This window comes from Galleria mellonella, unplaced genomic scaffold, assembly GCF_026898425.1.
Source record: "Galleria mellonella isolate WM207_F2 unplaced genomic scaffold, CSIRO_AGI_GalMel_v1 utg574, whole genome shotgun sequence".
Taxonomy (NCBI): Eukaryota; Metazoa; Arthropoda; class Insecta; order Lepidoptera; family Pyralidae; genus Galleria; species Galleria mellonella.
In genome coordinates, this window is record NW_026442122.1 from 1,467,899 (window position 1) to 1,488,864 (window position 20,966).

Genomic DNA, 20,966 nt, shown 5'->3' on the forward strand with positions numbered 1-20,966 from the left:
TTCATTATCACCCATTAAAAAAAAAGTATATAATATGTCATAATTCACAAGCTACATACAAAAAACTTGAAGTAAAAAGTGTACCTTATTTTTCCCAACAAACTATACTGGATTTGTTGGATATTTCTTAACTCTATCCAAAAGGAACAAGTAGATTACACGCAGTATATAAACCCCGAGTAAGACTACAGCCTTTCCAATCGGTCGCGGGATTGCGGATTGCATCCTAATCGCAAAATGAGTCAAACCAACCAAAAAACATGTGAAAAGAAATTAAAAATAGCCGAACAGAAAGTTATTAAAATTCTCAATAAAATTGAATCCTTAAAATTAAATAATTCGTATATTTCCCAATTGGATTTTCAAGATAAAGTGAATGGGTATAAATTAAAAATTGGATATACAAAGTGTAACATTGTCTTATCCTTCATAATTCTGATGATTTCATTACTAAGTGTGAAATGGTTCTATGGTGAATTTACGACAAAGGTAAGTATTGTTTGTTTGAAAAGATTCTGTTTAATGGAGGTATTATAAAAGTAATTAAAGGTACTAATATTATTAATTGATATAACTCAAGTATCTAAATAAACTAGTAATACATATAACCCAGAGGGAGACTTTGTACAAAAGTCGATTGCTTGGGTACCTCTGCCCCATTCGTGTTTCTACCGTGAAGCAGTTGTGTTTGCATGGCTGTGTTTCGGTTTGAAGGATGGGATATGGCGTGAATTTACTGGGTACAGAGGAATAACACCTGAGTCCTCAGGAATGGCAACGCATCGGGGGTATCATGGGCGAAACAGTATACTCTGTTATTTCAATGGTACTGCTCATGTCTATAGGCGACGATTACCACTTTTCATCAGGTGGGCCGTCAGCTTGTTTGTCCTTCTAAGTTGTATAAAAAAAAGGCAAGTACAACGATCACCATAGTAGAGAAGAAGTATGTTTCTTTGCGTAAATGAAGTTTTGGGTTCGATTCTTGGTCATGGAAATTACTGCTCTGAGTTGTATCTTAAATGTTCATTATTTGGTCTCTCAATGCAGCCTAGCCTAGATTAAAGACTAGGTATTTATACCAAATAATTTTGTAAGTTTATTCAAAAAATCTGATACGTAGAACTGACTGTAGTAAGCTCGCGTTCCTACCACATTGGATTCTAATATGCTCGACTATATATGAGAATGTCGAATATTATTTTCAACACGATGGCAACAATTGACAAATGGCTCTGACTACACAATTCGGCCTTATATATGGGATACATGAAAGAAACACTAGGTGTCATGTCCTATAGGATGGTCAAAGATATGGCCTATAGAGTTGGCTGGAAGAAAATATATTAACTAGTTGCCCCGACAAGAGGTAAGTAGGGCCGTAGCTAGACCCAATTTCAGGTGAGGCAGAAGAACTTTTTAGTAGGGCAGAAGCCATTATTAAGTGACTTCAAAAAAGCGAATCTAATTTTCTTGGGGCCTTTCATTTTAAGGTAGGGCATTGTCCCACAATACCCCTCCACTCTGATTATGGCTGTGGAGGAAAGTCTTAAAAAAGACATATCAATATTAAAATTATTCATCTTTTCATTTCATCACACTAGAACTGCGCAGTGGAGCTACCTTCCAATTCGAAATCTCTGTTCCGACCGCCAGAGGACTGTTCCATGTGCATCGGAGTGGACGAGGTGGTTCGCCTCTCGAACGTATCCGCGCAAGAGTTCGAGGAGTCGTACGCATATGGAGCTACCCCTGTCATAGTTACAGATGCTACTGCCAATTGGAAAGCTATTGAAGTGAGTTATTATAAGATGATGACTGAGTGACAGCTTTGGCAATGGATGCAGTAGGCGAAGGGGGGAGATTGTTATTCATGTGAACTAGTGACCCCATTACTGGCATACCCTGTCAACCCCATACCCTGTCATATCAAATTTTTCGTAGTTTCTTCTCGAAACCATCGTGCTTAATTCCTATTGAAGTCATCACGAAAGGTCAACTAACCTGCTTTCATCAGGGGAAAGAGATTCTTAGTTATAAGGTTACAGCCTCATTGCTAACAATATATCTAGCAGGTCGATCTCCACGCGGTTTGTCCTGGAAACCATCGTGGTTAATTCTTGTGGAATTCGTCACGATGGGCTAACTGACCTGTCTACATTCTCATTTATCATCACTCACTGGTATCTCGCCAGCGTATACCGACAGCGTAGGCGGGGTTGCCATTCCATTACCATCCCTTAAAAATAATTTAAAAAAACTCGCTTTCATTCTCACTGGTGCTTTGTCAGCACATGCCGATAACATAGGCGGGGTTGTAATATGGAATTGTATTCCATTCATCATCATTTCAGCCATTATCCGTCCACTGCTGGACATAAGCCTTCCCTATAAACTGCCATAAAGAACGGTCCTGAGCCACCTGCATCTACTGACTCCCTGCAACGTATTTCAGGTCATCACTCCATTTAATGGGAGGGGGGGGTGATTTTTAGTAATGGAGACAGGAATCCCATAGCTAGCAATATACCCAACCAGGTCGACCTGCTCGCGGTTTTCCTTGGAAACTATCATGATTAATTCCTAATGAATTCATCATGATGGGCTAACTGGCCTGTTTTCAACCTCATCAATCACCCGTCACTGGTGCCCCGCCAGCGTATCCCGTTAGCGCAGGCCGGTTCTTCGAGCTATGTGTACAATTCCATTGTCATCCATTAATAACGTTTCCATGCAATTTCCGTTAAGTATATTGTTAATTTGTTTATGGAACATCGCATGTACAACATGTACCTATTTCATTACAGAACTTCACTTTCCAATTTTTCGCGAACTTCTACCGGACAGGCAAAATGGGCACACAGATAAACGACTGCTTCTATTTCGCGTACAAATCAGGATTGCAGTCCTTACAAGATGTGTTCAACATGGACGAGAGCAGAGCCAACCTGACTGGAGAGCCGTGGTACGTTGGGTGGAGCACGTGCTACGACGAGGAAACCAGGAAATTGAGAACATTCTACAGTCGACCGTACTTCCTACCGACGACAGCGGAGAGCGATATGGTGGACTGGATCTTCATGGGTGGGCCGGGACAGGGCGCGCATATGCACGTGAGCTAAATTTGTATTGTAGGTTACCTTGCTTTCAACTTGTTTTTATTTTCTTAGTTACTTAGCGTGAATTTACTGGGTACAGAGGAATAACACCTGAGTCCTCAGGAATGGCAACGCATGGAGAGTATCATGGGGGAAACAGTATACTCTGTTATGTCCATGGTACTGCTCATGTCTATAAGCGACGGTTACCATTTTCCATCAGGTGGGCTGTTAGCTTGTTTGCCATTCTAAGTTGTATAAAAAAAAAACTTTTTTATTTCGCGTTGTTTACACATATTTTAAAGACTAATACATAATTTAAATAATAAATAGTTCCTACATACTTGCTTCTTTATTGCTGACGTTTCGACGTGGATTGCACCACGTCGTGGTCACGACAGGACAGAAGTGAGCGGCGTCTTCGTCTGGCAGCTCGCGTAGTCTTCGGGTACCCTCACATTGTCACCATTATTATCTAGACCTACCCTACACACCGCACCCATGGTATCCACACTGAGTTTGAACAAATTATCGCGTGTTTTTAGTATAGGTACTAATCACTGGGCCTCATGCTGAAAACCTATATCCATCTTCCCAATTGAAATTTCTCGGATTTTTTCTAATTTCAATTGCTTCACTTACTATTCGAGGATAATAGTGACGCTCGGTAGATAGAACCTTCGGGTCAAGCAGCTCAATCCAGTATCCAAGTTCCGATTGTGTATTTAAAATACTAACTTGTCATAAGAACTAGGTTTACTGTATTAAATAATTTATTATGTTCATCTAAAGTATTGTAATTCTTGACTACCTAAATAAAATCTTACACGAATTACTGCTATAAGTTAGTTGCAAAGAAGGATGTTGTGTTACATTTTAAAGTTTAACGTACATATATGTATATATGGGTAACAATTAAAACTGGATAGGACTTTGCTATGATTTGAGATCATTTCATATGATGACCGGTTCATCGGTCATACTCGTAAAAAAGGAGTTTTTTGCAAATAGCACCACTATTTGCAAAAAGCACCTATTTTACACTCTACTTAATTAGGAATAATCTATTTGTACTTTACTCTAGGTACTTTACGTAACTTAAGTTTATATCCGGCTCGAAGGACCAAAATCTTGTCAAATCAATATATATGTGTGTGTATTATAAATATCTGCAGCGATAGTTTGTTCATCAACAGGTGGACTCCGTGAAGCACATGTCGTGGCAGGCGCAGATCCGTGGCCGCAAGCAGTGGGAGCTGGCGCCGCCGCCCGAGTGCCTCTACCATTGTAAGTGGATCACCTTCACTGTGTCACCAGGGGAGATACGTAAGTATTTTTTAAAACTTCATTCAGTAGTAATTTTAGGAGGTAAGAGAGGTCTGGCAGCGCCCAGGGGTGTCGAGATCATGATTTTAAAAAGGGTTTCAGTTTTTTCAAGGTTTTTTTTTTTGTTTGTTACCTTATAACTCCGTTAAACTAAAATTTCCATTGATATACTTACAGATTTATAGAAATTTTAATAAAATCAATTCAATAGTTTAATATTAAAATCCTAATAATTCAGTCAACAACAGAAGATGTTTTTTTTTTATGTAATATAATCTGAATTATCGAATCAATTAAAAACGTGAAAATTGTAAGAATATTACTTAGTGTTTACTCCTAATTACTCCTCTCCATCCAAAGGTTGCCTGGAAGAGATAGCTTTTAGCGATAAGGTCGCCCATTGTTGTCTCATTGTGATTATTTCTTGTAATTGTTCTATCTAGAATAAGTTTACTATTGTAATCTTTTGGAGAAAAGAATAAAGAGTATCGATCTATCTACGCATTGTTAGAACTTTATTGGCAATTTACTAGCTGTATCCCATGTACTGGTAAACACCTCATGGGTTACATTCTAATTTGATTAATAATCAAATAAAGATTCATCATCATCATCATATCATCATATCAGCCTTTTAACTGTCCACTGCTAAACATAAGCCTCTCCTTTGAGGTGTTTTACCAACAGTTGCCATGTTTGGCAAGCGAATTGGCAACCACAGTCAGGTTTTAGAGATGTTTTAAGAAAAACGCTGCTGCCTATCCCTCGTCCTCTCTTAATCGGCTCTTACAACGTCCTTGAGTAAAGAAGGGGTGGGCTATTCTATGCAGGGACCTCATAGCTATGGATATATAGAATTACTGTAATAATATTGTAATTTCAGTGGTGGTGGACACGAATAGATGGTATCACAAAACCAACGTGTTGCCAGGCGATATCAGCATCACCATCGGGGCGGAGTACGACTGAACTCGATCACCAGCTTCAAATATTTAGTATAATGTTGTATGTTTTAAAAGGCCTTTTTAAAAGGCAGGCAGCACACCTGCAATGCCGCTGGTGTTGTGGGTGATCATGGGCGGCGGTAGTCACTTACAATCAGGTGAGCCGCATGCTCGTTTGCCCTCTGTGTTGTAAAAAAAAATGTAATGACATTGTTTTCATGAGTATTTAAATACGTTTATCAGGCGTTTAGTGCCTGTAGTACAAGGTCTGCTTAGTTTAGGACTAGTTGACACAGGCCATGTGTTTAACATGTCCAAGGCGTGTTTATTTTTATAATTTCTGTAATCTATTATCACTACATGTTATATTTAAATAAAACTTATTCAATTGCAAAGATGTATTTATTAACTTCAAGAGCGCGAACATAAGTGGGAAACCAACCTGAAAAATTGCTAGTACATACATGTCGGGAGGAAAGGGCTTGTTAGTAATGGAGACTAAAAATCCCATTGCTAGCAATATACCCAACCAGGTCGACCTCCTCGCGGTTCCCCCTGGAAACTATCATGGTTAATTCCTGATGAATTCATCATGATGGGCTAACCCTTCACTGGTACCCCGCCAGCGTATCCCATTAGCGCAAGTGGAGTTACCATTCCATTTTCATCCACCAAAAAAAAAATACATATATGTCAACTTATGTCATCTGTCAATAGAGATGCGTTCCTTTTATACATATTTAAACAAGATCTTACACTACGTAGTATAAAACAAAGTCGCTGTCTGTCCGTCCCTATGTATGATTAAATCTTTAAAACTACGCAACGGATTTTGAAGCGGTTTTTTTAATAGATAGACTGATTCAAGAGGAAGGTTTATATGTATAATACATGCATAATATAGTAGAGGAACACTGATAATTTTAGAAGTTTCTAATGCGATGTCGTAATTTAATGCGGGGCCCGCGGCGGTATTCAGTATCAGCATTTTTCATCCTTCAGGTCAGGTCAGGCAGGTCAGTTAGTCATGGTACTGCTCATGTCTATAGGCGACAGTTACCACTTTCCATCAGGTGGACCGTCAGCTTGTTTGCCATTCAAAAAAAACCTCTTACGACACCCGGGAAATGGAATGGCCCGTTCTAAACCGTGACCAGACGGCCTACATATTAACCTACAAATTGTAGATGGCTATTTAAATAAAACAAACACGATATTCTACGAGAACAATCTTTATTTGTTACCACTACACCTACGTGACGCGCGTGCAGAACATTGCTCCGAACAAATTACATGACAACAATTGGAATGACAAAGTTATATAATCATTCATCAATTACAGTAAAAGAGAGCCTCTGGTATGGAATTTTAAATTATTTAAGTACACATCGAAAATTGGGTAACAAAATGAATAAAGTAACATTCGTTCCACGTGTTTATTACATACAAAAACATGTTTTTAATTCCAGTCAATTTTATCTTCAACACAAAAAGTCTACGCATATTAAATTCAGTATAGCGCGACAATTTTGTGTGTAGCACTACAGTTTGATATCGTTTGATTTATGCACCGTAAGAAATACGTATGGGGAGTAAATTACACTATCTGCGAGTAGACGTGGGTTCCCCTTCACTGTTATAGTCTCATATTCCGTTCACACCTTACATTGCAGCCCACGCATTCACAAGAAAGTGCTACATATGAAATTGTCGAGTTATACTATTGAGGATACATCATTTCGACTAACACACTAGATTTTGACAAGTGTGTTCGAATAGAAAATATACAAAAGAATTACTTACATGATGTACACAGTTTACAAAGTAAAAAAGACTTTAATATATTTCTATAACTCTAAGGGTATTCCATCATTTAAATATAATAAATACCAGTGGCGGACTAAGGCCTAAGGAGGTGGCAAAACTGAATGTGGCACCAAAAAAGTTGATATAATTTTACATGGTTTTTTTTATACAACTTAGAATGGCAAACAAGCTGACGGTGCACCTGATGAAAAGTGGTAACCGTCGCCTTTAGACATGAGCAGTACCATGGACATAACAGAGTGTACTGTTTCGCCCATGATACCCACCATGCGTTGCCTTTCCTGAGGACTCAGGTATTATTCCTCTGTACCCAGTAAATTCACACTTCAAACCGAAACACAGCCATGCAAACACAACTGCTTCACGGTTGAAACACGAATGGGACAGAGGTACCCAAGCAATCGACTTTTGTACAAAGTCTCCCCCTGTTCACATTCTTATTCAGTTCACATTTGTATGTATAAGTGTTTATTTAATTAAAATCTTGTAAGTGAAATTTAATTTACATTGAAATATATAAAAAATACATAGAATGTGGGCATGGAAGAAGATGTCTGAAGGCCCCCAGGGCCAGAGGCCTGGCACGGGCCGCCCCTCCCGCTCACCCTTTAATCCACCACTGATAAACTAACATTTGCTTCAGTTGTAAGCCAAATTTGACTGAAACTATTTAAATAAATAAAAAAAAAAAGTAATAATTTTCCTAACAAAATACAAAAAACATTAAACACTGTTTTGGCAATGAATTAATTATTTACTTAAGTTTTATACGAAATTTCAATAGTTTATAGACAATAATTGAGTACATTTGACTTAAACTATAGTCTGTATTACTGTAACCATACATTGAGTGGGCAGAACAAATTTCTATCTTCACATTTTTCAATTGAATGTCGTCGAGAAATTACTTCTAAGGCAAGAAACCATTGCAGCATTATACACTAAAATACGTAGTATTAGTGATTAAATAGACAACGATGAATACCTACGTTTATTAAATAAATTAAAGAGATATATATACTGCATCGTAGTGCTTCCATCGAAGCCTTATTTCATTATATACGTACTTCCATATTTATAAAAACATTAGTAATAACATTTAGCTATTGAAATGTTTTGTCCTTGTCTTTCGAACTCAATTCATAATGTAAAAGAAAGCGACAAAAATACACTAAGTTATTTAAAAAAAAAACAGGTAGCAAATGATCATGCAGCTCACCTGATGGTAAGTGATTACTGCCACCTATAGGCACATGCAATGTCAAAGAAATTGCAAGCTGCCAGTCTTTTAAGAAGTAACATGCGAGGCTATTCACTGTTGATGAAAAACAGCGTAAGCCCCCTTAAGGAGACTTTCGGATGAAGTTGAAACAATTGTCGGAAACGACAAATATAGTAAATTTATAGAATTCGCGTTATATATATATATATATATAAACAAAGAATATGCTCTTGGAATTATTATTAGCTAGTAATTTTTATAAATATAACATTAAAATATCTTTTCATTTCTTTTTGAGCTTTCTTAATATATTTATTTATTTATTAAAAAGAATAAAACAAAACACACCAATAGTTAAAATCGTGATGTTTTAGTTTTTATAAATAAATGTGGGTACTTTTAAATAAAGATATGTGATGTACGAAGTACAATAGGACTGCCACTATAACGGTTGACGCTCAATGCTGTGTAGTGTGTGAGCGGGACAGGTTTACTCCTCTCCCTGTCCGGCAGAGTCGAGAATGACCTCGAACGAAAACGGTTGGAAGAGGTAGCCCTCACCAGAGTAGAATTTGCTCTGGAACTCCACCCTGGAAAGGAAGAGAGATGTGTATATTTTTAATAATAATAATTTTTATTTTAGACTTTTTTGGTGCATTAAATATTTATTAGTAACAATATTCTTAAAACTAATGTAAGTAAATTTACACACACACACACATATACACATACACACATAAATATATTAAAAATAATAATTCCGCTGTACAATTCCATTTTTTTTTAATATATCTTGTCAGGAAGTTCGCATCTATATAATGCTATTGACGCGCTACAGAATCGTTAAAATAATTTTGATTTTTTTAAATGTATCTTGTAAGTTATTTATGTAATATTGTTATTTAATTTATAAAGAATTTTTTTTTTTATGCAACTTAGTATGGCAAACAAGCTGACGGCCCACTTTATGGAAAGTGATAACCATCGCCTATAGACATGAGCAGTACCATGGACATAACAGAGTATACTGTTTCGCCCATGATACCCCCGATGCGTTGCCATTCCTGAGAACTCAGGTGTTATTCCTCTGTACCCTGTAAATTCACGCCATATCCTACTCTTCAAACCGAAACAGAGCTATGTTAACACAACTGCTTTACGGTAGAAACACGAATGGGACAGAGGTACCTAAGCAAACGACTTTTGTACAAAGTGTCCCTCTGGTGACAATTTCATTAGATGGCGCCACTACGTCTACTTTCTTAGGCGACGATTACCACATTCCATCAGGTAGGCCGTTAGCTTGTTTGGCATTCTAAGTTGTTCGCTAAATTATATTCTAAATTATATTCGCGTACGTACCAATGCAAACGCAGCGTGTGCAAGAAGGCCGATAGACCCTCCATGAGCACGAGGATGGAGACCGAGATGGCGGCCCAGCCGGCGAACACCACGTATAGGAAGATGCCGCCCTCGAAGTCGCGGGACATCAAGCCTGCAACAAGAGGATATAGCCTAATTAAAATTTATTTAGGGGGAAGAGATTGTTAGTAATGCGAATTACCAGTCCTATTGCTAGCAATATACCTTATCAAATTAAATTAAGCGTCAGGGGTGTTCTCTAGAAATCTGTCCGACTCCAGAATAAGGGCATACGGGTGTGCGACCCCGTAGGCTAACTGGCTTTCCTTTTCATTCTCACCTATCAGCCCTCACTGGTGCCCCACCAGCATATGCCGATAACGCGGGCGGGGTTGCCATTTCATTATCATAAAAAATCGATAAATTCAATATTCATTAAATTCATTTGTTTAGCAAAGTGTGGCAACATTGTTATTATATGTCAATTATCAAAAAAATTGAACACCCTTCAATGTTTATATTACGGACGCATATACAATTGTTTGTATTGATGTTGGTATACGAATTACATACATATACCAACGCTATATCAGTTAAACGCACATTTTTTTTGATGGGTGAAAATGGTATGGTAACCCCGCTTGCGCTAACGTGATACGCTGGCGGAGCACCAGTGAAGGGTGATAGATGAGAATGAAAACAGGCCAGTTAGCACATCATGATGAATTCATCAGGAATTAACCATGATAGTTTCCAGGGGGAACCGCAAGGAGGTCGACCTGGTTGGGTATATTGCTAGCAATAGAATTCTCAGTCTCCATTACTTACAATCCCTTCCCCCCCCCTGCCCCTAAACGCACATATTTAGAAAGAGCACTGCGTCCCGAATTATCATGTAATCGTTTAAAACGTGCCAAAGACGTTGGTACACTGGTTGCTCCTTAAACTAAGCCTGTAATGTGGGAGGGAAAGGGATTGTTAGCAATGGAGTTTGACAGCCCCATTGCTAGCAATATACCCTATCAGGTCGACTTTCACGTGGTTTCCCCTGGAAACCATCGTGAATAATTCTCGTTGAATACGTCACGATAGGTTAATTGACCTACTTCATCCTCACCTGTCATCCTTCACTGGTGCCCTGCCGGTGTATACCGATAGCGCGGGTGGGGTTACTATTTCATTATCATCCATAAAAAAAGCATGTAGTGTAGATATAGTTACCCTTCCGCAGCAGCATGTTCCAGGCGACCTCGGCGAGCTGCGCGTGCGCCAGCGACAGCGCCCACAGCCGCAGGTACGACGCCGTGTGCGAGATGCTGCCCAGCACGTACTCGATCGTGTGGATCGCCTGCCCATCGCGCACGTATAAACAAATAAACAATCCACCCGACACACACAATACAAAAAATCGATTATTCGATTGAATATTCTAATTTCTTATCTCAATTTCATTTGATGTGTATTTCTGTGATAATTTCAACAAAACTTATTTAGTAAAACAAATAGTGTTCATTTTGCAGTTTTGAAGTGAAATTTGATTTTACTGAATATAATTACAGTATACTTCATGGTAATGTTTCACACATTTTTCACGTAATTATGTTATATTATAATAATAGTAAATAGTACACCTACTTCTCTTCAGAACCGTCAATGTGTGTATGTGTGAGTGGGTTTTTTTTTATACAACTTAAAATGGCAAACAAGCTGACGGCCCACCTGATGGAAAGTGGTAACCGTCGCCTATAGACATGAGCAGTACCATGGACATAACAGAGTATACTATGTGCGTGTGTGCGCGTGTGCGTGTGTGCGTGTGTGCGTGTGTGCGCGTGTGCGCGTGTGCGCGTGTGCGCGTGTGCGCGTGTGCGCGTGTGCGCGTGTGCGCGTGTGCGCGTGTGCGCGTGTGCGCGTGTGCGCGTGTGCGCGTGCGTACCTGGTGTATGAAGACTTCAGTGATGTCCTCGTCGTGGTGCTGCGGCGGCGGCAGCGCGGCTCCGCCGGCGGCTCCGTTCTCGGCCGCGCCCTCGATCGTCTGGTGACCCTGGCGCTGACACGAACACACACATAATATAATTAATTATACCGTTCATCGTATTTAACATTTTGCATTTTAGTTTCATTTCATAAATTATTAAACTCTCAAACTACAGACATAACCCTGTATACTATACTCGTATAGAAGCTGAGTGAATAGCTGGCACTTAATTCCTTTAAAATTGTAATAAAAATTAAAATACCCTCATAACAATAAATATTTAACATCGAATTTCTTATATGTATTTATATATCGAATTTATTTAAATAAATGTGCTTACCGCCATCTTTCCGATAATGTAAGAAACGCAAGAAAGATAAGAAATAATTTGATTAAACAGTCGTTAAAGGTTTGGTTTATTTAACAGGTTGTTAAATGTTTCACAGAGAAATATGAATAAGTTCATAGTTGCAAATTTAATTATCAGAAACTTATTTCTGTAATCGCCATATATGTATATCTCATCAATTTACTGTATTTTGAATTATTAATTTTTTTTACAAAAATACAGCAAGTGCTTTATATTATTCTGAATTTCGTGTATAATATAGTATATATCATATATGTGTAAGTATATTTGTTATTCATATATATTTATTCGTTTATATATGTAATTTTAGTATGTATGTATATCAATAATTAGTAGTACCGCATTCGAGTATTCTGACATTTGCAAATGGTTGACTGGGAGAGAATGCTTTTAGCATTAAGTACGCCATGTACACATATTTATACTAATGAATAAATAAATAAAATACAAGTTTCTAGAATAAAAAAAAAAATATGAATTTCATATTTTAATATTATCACTACATAGTACAAAACAAAATCGCTGTCGCTGTCTGTCCGTCCCTATGTATGCTTAAATCTTTAAAACTACGCAAGGGATTTTGAAGCGGTCTTTTTTAATAGACAGAGTGATTCAAGAGGAAGGTTTATATGTATAATACATGCCTAATATTGTAGAGAAACACTGATAAATTTAGAAGTTTCTAATGTGATGTGATGTAATGTGTACCCGAGCGAAGCCGAGGCGGGTCGCTAGTTTCTATATAAATTTGCAATTGCATAATAAATAGTCAATCACTAAATTTAGATAATTTAGTGATATAATAAAAAAAGTTAAATTGGCGATATGTGTACATGGAAGATATTTATAAAAAAATAAAATAAGAAAAAAGATTAAAGTGTATGAAAAGATTGATGAATGTGGATGAAGCGAAAGAGGTTTGTTTGTATCGAAGCATTTGGCGTTCCATTGTTTCTGCCTACCCTAATGGGAGACAGGCGTGACAGATATGTATGTATGTATGTAATATAAGGGGTCGTAATAAGAGCAATAGAAGGTAAAACAATATTTTTTAGGAATTTTGTCCGATCTGTATGTTCGTTTCCTAACTTAAAAATTGGATAAAATTGAATAGAAGTAGCCTGTCTCATTGGTTTCCCTATTTCTAAAATCCATGCATCTAAGTACCTGGCAAAAAACTAGATATAAATATGAATATGTACAAATATTCGTATTGTGCGGGGTTCGAACCACTGGAAGATTTATATATTATATAAAAAAAAAAAGACATTATAACTTACAGCTCTCTCTTTCTGCTCTTTCATGATGAAGTAGGGTTTACCGAACAGCATCACGGGCACGCACATCAGCGCCACGATCACGAAGAACTGGAAAACAGAACATGCGTGAACACTAATTGTATGGTATATCAAAATCACCGAAGAACAAGCTAAAATTCGAATACAAAATCACCTTTACAATTGTGTCAGAGGGAGGGACTTTGTACAAAACTCGTTTGCTTGGGCACCTCTGTCCCATTCGTGTTTCTACCGTGAAGCAGTTGTGTTTGCATGGCTGTGTTTCGGTTTGAAGGGTGCGATATTAACGCGTATGCATTATTAGCAATATACCCTCTTAGGTCGACCTCCAAGCGGTTCCCCCTAGAAACCATCATGGTTAATTCTTGTCGAATTCATCATAGTGGGCCAACTGACCTGCATTCATTCTCACCTATCATCTTCCGATACCAATAGCGTGGGCCGGGTTACAATCCCATTATCACTCATTAACCCCCCTACTCCGGCCGGCAAATAGGGGAGGCCTATATCCAGGAGTGGACGGTTAACGGCCGATACAATGATACATAAAGAGGTATGAACTCGTATTACCTTCTGCAGCCCGATCTGTCCCGCGTACATGTTGTCGTTGCACTGCGGCCGCGTGTTCGGGTCCGTCTTGAACAGCATCATGTTGATGAACGTGATCAGGATCGACGGCGCGCAGTAAGCGCTCGTCTTCACTATCTCTGCAACAAGGCGGACAATCGAATCGGACCAGACTCGGGTACGGTGACGATTTTATCGATACACTCGTCGGTTACACGTCTATGGGTCTCATTTATTCATCACTGGCGACGTGATTCGGTGTTGCACGCTTTTAAAAAAAAAGGACAGAGCATATTAATCGCTGATAATGTACCTTGCTACAGGTGCAAGAGTTTTTAAATTCGGTTGGGTAATTTTTGAGTTTATCCATTACAAACAAAAAAACACCAAGATTTCGGAGATTAGCGCGAACGGAACGGACATAACGACACGGGATTTTTAGGGTTCCGTACTAAAATGATACAAAGGAAGCTTTTTATGGTGCAACTTCGTTCGTTTATCCTTATTCATCTCAGCAAATATTCATGATATTGGTTTAAAACGTGAAATAGTTAATAATAAATGTTTGCATGGCTGTGTTTCGGTTTGAAGAATGGGATATGGCGTGAATTTACTGGGTACAGAGGAATAACACCTGAGTCCTCAGGAATGGCAACGCATGGGGGGTATCATGGGCGAAACAGTATACTCTGTTATGTCCATGGTACTGCTCATGTCTATAGGCGACGGTTACCACTTTCCATCAGGTGGGCCGTCAGCTTGTTTGCCATTCTAAGTTGTATAAAAAAAAATATTACTAAAGAAATAAGTAAAAAAATATTTGTATTTTTTTTCTGTTGGGGGCTCTAAATGATTCTACTAATCTAAATAGGGCATAATCATCATTTTCATTTAAGAGTTTCCTCTTGTCGGTGCAAGTTGTGTAAAAAAAAAAAAAAAACTAATTCATGCATCTTCCTCCAGCCATCTCTATCCCAGGCCATATCCTTTATCTCCCTATACGACATGACGCCTAGTGTTTCCTTTATCTGTCCAGACAGATAAAGGGCATAATATACACAAGAAATTTATTTATACATCGTAATTTTTGACTAATGACTAGTTTTTGAAAAGCTGAAATAAATACAGTTTACAAAAGTATATTATTATGTTAATACGTATTAAAATTTAAAAAAATCTTTATTCAAATAGTTTTGTTTACAAGCACTATTAAATCATTTTTTTTTTAATCCACTGCAGGGTTCGGAAAGTTGTTATCTATTTAAAAGAGCCTGTAAGAAACTCGACAGTTACTCTTTTAAATCCCTGTTAACATTATCTGTATTTATGTATATTAAAAACCTCAAAATAATGATAGGGACAATAACGGGCCATTGTCCATCAAACAAACATTTATACACAATAGGAGCCACAGACAGCCCTCTATGTCGAGGCTGTTTCGACGCCGAAGAAACGGCTGCTCACGTAATCCGGGAATGTGAGGCTGTGGCCCATCAACGTTTAGAAATCCTCGGAACCGTGAGGTCGCTCCGTGAGAACTGTGAAGATCCCAGGAAGCCTCTGTACTTCTGGGTGGAGCTAGGTTGGCTGTACTAGCCACAACTCATACGCACAACGCCCAAATGAGAGGCTAAGCGCGGAAAATAGAGTCCTTTTCACATACACATACACATAATGTGTATTTATTTAAATGTACTATGTATAAAATTACATGGTTGTTAAAAGTTCGTGCATGATCGACTAACATTCTACACATTTGTCATTCAAGTAATCGTTTAATGTGTGTGTAATAGGCTTTGTTAAGAAGTGTTTTTAAAAACAATTTTTGTAACTAGCATAGTTTTATAAAATTTTCAATGACCTCCAAAACACAAAGTGAATTATGGGGTCCAATTTTTAATCACAATTATGGCAAAAAAAAATACGAAATTCATTATTAATAATAACTATTAAGCGTATATTTCATAAGAAGCATAATAAGGTCCTTTTACCTCATATCTATATACGGAATCCTTGGCGCGTGTGTTCAATTCGCACCTGACAGGATTTATTACGTAGTAAGTGTGTGAACTAACCGGGATCGTCGCTGCCGAGGTGAGCAGCGTTGGGTCCGTACGAGGTCCACTTGATGAACATGAGCAGCACCATGTAGAAGAAAAGCAGCACCAGGAACAGGATCTGAGGGATGAACTCCACGTAGATGCTGATGCGACGCTTGAAATAGCTGCAACCGACGGACACGTAATACAGTTACATTTACAACTTAGTAATATAATAAAATTTATGTCAGTAAAAGGGAATTTAGTCTCTACCGCTGGCAATATACAATACAAGGGAGACTTTGTACAAAAGTCGATTACTTGGGTACCTCTGTCCTATTCGTGTTTCAACTGTGAAGCAGTTGTGTTTGCAATTTGATTAAAAAAAAAAACCATATAGTAAGTGTTTATTTTTTTTTTATCTTTTTTATTTAGAGGCTTTTATCCTATAAGGAAGTAAGTGTATTTATTACCAAAATTTCATTGGTCAAGAATAAAATATATTAGACCGTTAAGAGGTAACAAACAAACTGACTTGCCCATATATATTAGTAAGTATTATACTCACAGGTGATTCCACAGCGAGAGACAAACGCCGAACAGCATGTGGAAGACGCCGATGATAATTGAAATCTTCATCTTGTAAGCATTCATGAAGATGATCTTGTTCGCTTCAGCAAGCTGTCGGCAAACAAACACATAGACGTACATTAAAACTACATTATATTAAATGTCTATGACTAACTAATTTTATATGTATTTATTTTTAATCTAAGACTTTGTACAAAAGTAGATTGCTTGGGTACCTCTGTCCCATTCGTGTTTCAACCGTGAAACAGTTGTGTTTGCATGGCTGTGTTTCGGTTTGAATGGTGGGGATATGGCGTGAATTTACTGGGTACAGAGGAATAACACCTGAGTCCTCAGGAATGGCAACGCATGGGAGTATCATGGGCGAGTATCACAACACAGGGGGCAAACGAGCATGCGGCTCACCTGACATGATCACCCACAACACCATCGGCATTGCAAAAAATTAAAAAGGAATATACTTATGTTATGTCCATGGTACTGCTCATGTCTATAGGCGACGGTTACCACTTTCTATCAGGTGGGCTGTCAGCTTGTTTTCCGTGCTAAGTTGTATAAAAAAAGTATTTTTTTTTATTTAAGAGTTTCCTCTTGTCGGTGCAACTAATTCATTCATCTTCTTCCAGCCAGCTCTATCCCAGGCCATATCCTTGATCTCCCTATACGACATGACACCTAGTGTTTCCTTTATCTGTCCCATGTAGTTATTCCTCGGTCTTCCTCTTCCTCTTTTGCCCTCTATTTTTTCTTTTACTATGCTCTTTAAAAAATCATCATGTCGTATATATATATATATATTACTGGAATGTGTAACTGTGTAGCCCTCTAGTAAAGTTGTAAACGCTCTTAAGGAAACTGTAGAGACAAATACTGAAAAATTAATAGACTAAAATTCATAGACAATAGTCTCACCTGCCAAACCGGATCGATGCCGAACGGGTAGGGTGTCTGCGTGTACGCATCCGAGTCGGGGTTCAGTTGCAGCATCTTGTTGCTCTCCAACGTGGACTGGTTGTAGTTGTTCCGCCACGCCGAGCCAAATATGTTTAGACTCTTGGAGAATATGTCGTTGTATATGAGCCCCGTGTACATGGAGAACAGGCCCATGAGGAGAATGATGTAACGGCCACCGAAGAAGATTGTCCATATCTGTCGACAACGGGGCACCAGTGAGGGATTATAAGTGAAAATAAAAGAGCAGGTCAGTTAGCCCATCGTGATAAATACACGTGTAATTCAGCACGATGGTTTCCAGAGGAGACCACGTGGAGGTCGACCTGACGGGGTATATTGCGAACAATGGGGCTGGTAGTCTGCATCACTAACAATCCCTCCTCCCCGGGGTAATATGTTTGCAAGGAGGGAAGCGGATTGTTAATAATGGAGACCAGCAATGGGTGCTAGCTAAATACCCAACCAGGCCCTTGTCCTTGTCCATGGTTCTCCCTGGAAACCATCGTGGTGAAAACCAGGCCCACTGGTTCAATGGTTCAAAAGGCAGGCAAGTTCGTTGATAAAGGTGACACCGCTGGCGAGTACGCGAGATGGTGCGGTTTCATCATCACTGCTCGCCATCGGCAGGGAATCAATCCTCACACCATAGAACACGAATGGTAACGCACAGTGCAATTTCAAAGGAGCTTCCTCCCGCGAACAATCAAGTAGTGTAGCCGAGGCCTTCCTAGAAACTACAGCACGGGGTTCATCAAAATGGACGTATTAAGGTTTTTTAAGGATCGGCAACGCGCGTATGACGTCACTCGTTACGTAATCCCGTTTACCATCAGACGGGCCGTATGCTTTTTTCCCCACCAAAGCAGTATAAAAAAAATAATAAAAAATATGTCCGGTATTGACTGACTAAATGTTGACCCGTTACTGACACTGGATGCTTTATATATATGCTATATGAACAAAAGTAAAAGGTGGACGGTACCTCGCTGTCAATCTTCTTGGCCTGCAGCGGCTTCTCCTTGTAGCACATCCAGAAGCCGAAGGCGGCCATGAGCGCGCCGTGCCCCAGGTCGCCGAACATCACCGCGAACAGGAAGGGGAACGTGATTATTGTGTACGGAGCTGCAACAATTCAATGAGTATTCATCAATCAATACATCATCATCATCATAATCATCATCATCATCACTACATAGTATAAAACAAAGTCGCTTTCCGTCTGTCCATCCCTATATATCTTCAAAAATTTGGCAACGAAATTTGATGCGGTTTTTTTTTTAATAGATAGAGTAATTTAAGACGAAGGTTTATATGTATTATATAGTAGAGAGGGGAAAGGGATTGTTAGTAATGGAGACTAAGAATCCCATTGCTAGCAATATACCCAACCAGGTCGACCTCCACGCGGTTCCCCCTGGAAACTATCATGGTTAATTCCTGATGAATTCATCATGTTGGGCTCACTGGCCTGTTTTCATTCTCATCTATCACCCTTCACTGGTGCTTCGCCAACGTAACGTAACCAAGCACCACCTGGTGGTGGGGTTACCATTCCATTTTCATCCAATAAAAAAAAATATATAGTAGAGAAACGCTAATAATTTTAAAGGTTTCTAATGTGATGTGATGTAACGTGAGGCGCACAATTAAAGTAGATTTTTTTATGATTTTTTTTTTCTCTAATTGTTGCTAATTGTAAAATTATTTTACCTGGATTGACCTCCCTATAAGTGGCCACGCCATAAGCGTAGATCAGGTTCTGGAAGGCGAACGTGAACTTGTTGGTGCGGTTGTACGTTGGCGGATCTTCCAGGGTCTCCATGCGGTTAAGAATCGGCGGCACCGAGCTACCACTGCGTTCCTGGATTATAAAAAAAAAATAATGTATCTCCATTCAAAGGTTGCCTATAGGAGATCACTTTTAGCGATAAGGTCGCCCATTGTTTTCTCACTGTGATCATTTCTTGTAATTGTTTATATATATAAAAGTTTACTATTGTAATCTTTTGGAGGAAACAATAAAGAGTATCTATCTTTTTTTTATACAATTTAAAATGGCAAACAAGCTGACGGCTCACCTGATGGAAAGTGGTAACCGTCGCCTATAGACATGAGCAGTACCATGGACATAACAGAGCATACTGTTTCGCCCATGATACCCCCATGCGTTGCCATTCCTGAGGAATCAGGTGTTATTCCTCTGTACCCAGTAAATTCACGCCATATCCCATCCTTCAAACCGAAACACAGCCATGCAAACACAACTGCTTCACAGTTGAAACACGAATAGGACAGAGGTACCCAAGTAATCGACTTTTGTACAAAGTATACAGTATGCAGTTTTAACAGAGTATACTGTTTCGCCCATGATACCCCCCTTGCGTTGTCATTCCTGAAGACTCAAGTGTTATGACTCTGTACCCTGTAAATTCTACTACTACTACTTTCTATCAGGTGAACCGTCAGCTTGTCTTTGCCATTCTAAGTTACTTAAAAAAAAAATCAGTGTCATACTAACAGTGCCCCTCCTGAGTGCGAGCTGTATGGTCTCCAGGTCAAGCGCTGGCACCCAGCACTCAGCGATGAGACACTTCTGCGTCACATCCAAGTTGAACAGGTTCAGAGTGTGGTAGATGGCCTTGATCTTGCGCACCTTCACGAACCAGTTCTTGATGTTTTTAGCAGCGGCCACCAGCACGCGGTGCCGGTGGTCCTGGGTCTGGCCGAGAACCTGTGGGAAAGATACATAACCAACAATATAACGCGACCCAAGTAGTGGATAAAAAGTTATCAAATATAAAATGGCTGTACCACAAAATAAACAGAGAGATGTTGATTTCTTTACATAAGGTTTTCATTTTCAAAGTCGGCTAGCTAACGCTAAATATATATAATTTTTATATGAACAAAAGACGTCAATGTGACTAGAACTATACGCACTTTTTTTTGATGGGTGAAAATGGTATGGTAACCCCGCCTGCGCTAACGGGATACGCTGGTGGAGCACCAGTGAAGGGTGATAGATGAGAATGAAAACAGGCCAGTTAGCCCATCATGATGAATTCATTAGGAATTAACCATGATAGTTTCCAGGGAGAACCGCGAGGAGATCGACCTGGTTGGGTATATTGCTAGCAATGGGATTCTCAGTCTCCATTACTAACAATCCCTTTCCCTCCACTATATGCACTTACGCTCCATACTAGGGGAAAGGGATTGTTAGTAATGGGGAGATTAGTCCCATTGCTATCAATATCCCGGTCAACCTCCATGCGGTTCTCCCCGGAAAGTATTGTGACTAATTTATCGTTGAATTCGTACTGTCAGCATATAGAATCAGTGTGTAGAATGACGCAAACAAGCGTCATTCTATGTAGCATAAAAAAAAGT

General features: G+C 39.0%; 2 protein-coding genes across 4 annotated transcripts in view; one reads left to right on the forward strand and one right to left on the reverse strand.

Annotated features, from left to right (window-relative positions):
• Positions 1-212: 212 nt before the first annotated feature.
• On the forward strand, positions 213-5,543 carry LOC113523001 (uncharacterized). Its single transcript, XM_026908865.3, has 5 exons — positions 213-489; positions 1,605-1,796; positions 2,808-3,113; positions 4,295-4,424; positions 5,308-5,543. Exons 1-5 carry the CDS (start codon positions 238-240, stop codon positions 5,391-5,393), a joined length of 966 nt encoding a protein of 321 aa, XP_026764666.1. The 5' UTR covers positions 213-237; the 3' UTR covers positions 5,394-5,543.
• Positions 5,544-6,584: 1,041 nt separating this feature from the next.
• Positions 6,585-20,966, reverse strand: part of LOC113522827 (V-type proton ATPase 116 kDa subunit a 1) — a 49,256-nt gene continuing 34,874 nt past the window's right edge. For all 3 annotated transcript variants that reach the window (XM_052899545.1, XM_052899544.1, XM_052899546.1), the window contains 12 exons: positions 20,095-20,307; positions 19,287-19,437; positions 18,559-18,698; positions 17,535-17,771; positions 16,600-16,712; positions 16,068-16,216; positions 13,996-14,132; positions 13,408-13,494; positions 11,716-11,829; positions 11,001-11,127; positions 9,780-9,912; positions 6,585-9,007 (listed from right to left, as the gene is read on the reverse strand). In XM_052899545.1, the coding sequence (XP_052755505.1) occupies positions 8,908-9,007; positions 9,780-9,912; positions 11,001-11,127; positions 11,716-11,829; positions 13,408-13,494; positions 13,996-14,132; positions 16,068-16,216; positions 16,600-16,712; positions 17,535-17,771; positions 18,559-18,698; positions 19,287-19,437; positions 20,095-20,307 (1,701 nt within the window). In that variant the 3' untranslated portion in view covers positions 6,585-8,907. The remainder of the gene's footprint in view (positions 9,008-9,779; positions 9,913-11,000; positions 11,128-11,715; positions 11,830-13,407; positions 13,495-13,995; positions 14,133-16,067; positions 16,217-16,599; positions 16,713-17,534; positions 17,772-18,558; positions 18,699-19,286; positions 19,438-20,094; positions 20,308-20,966) is intronic.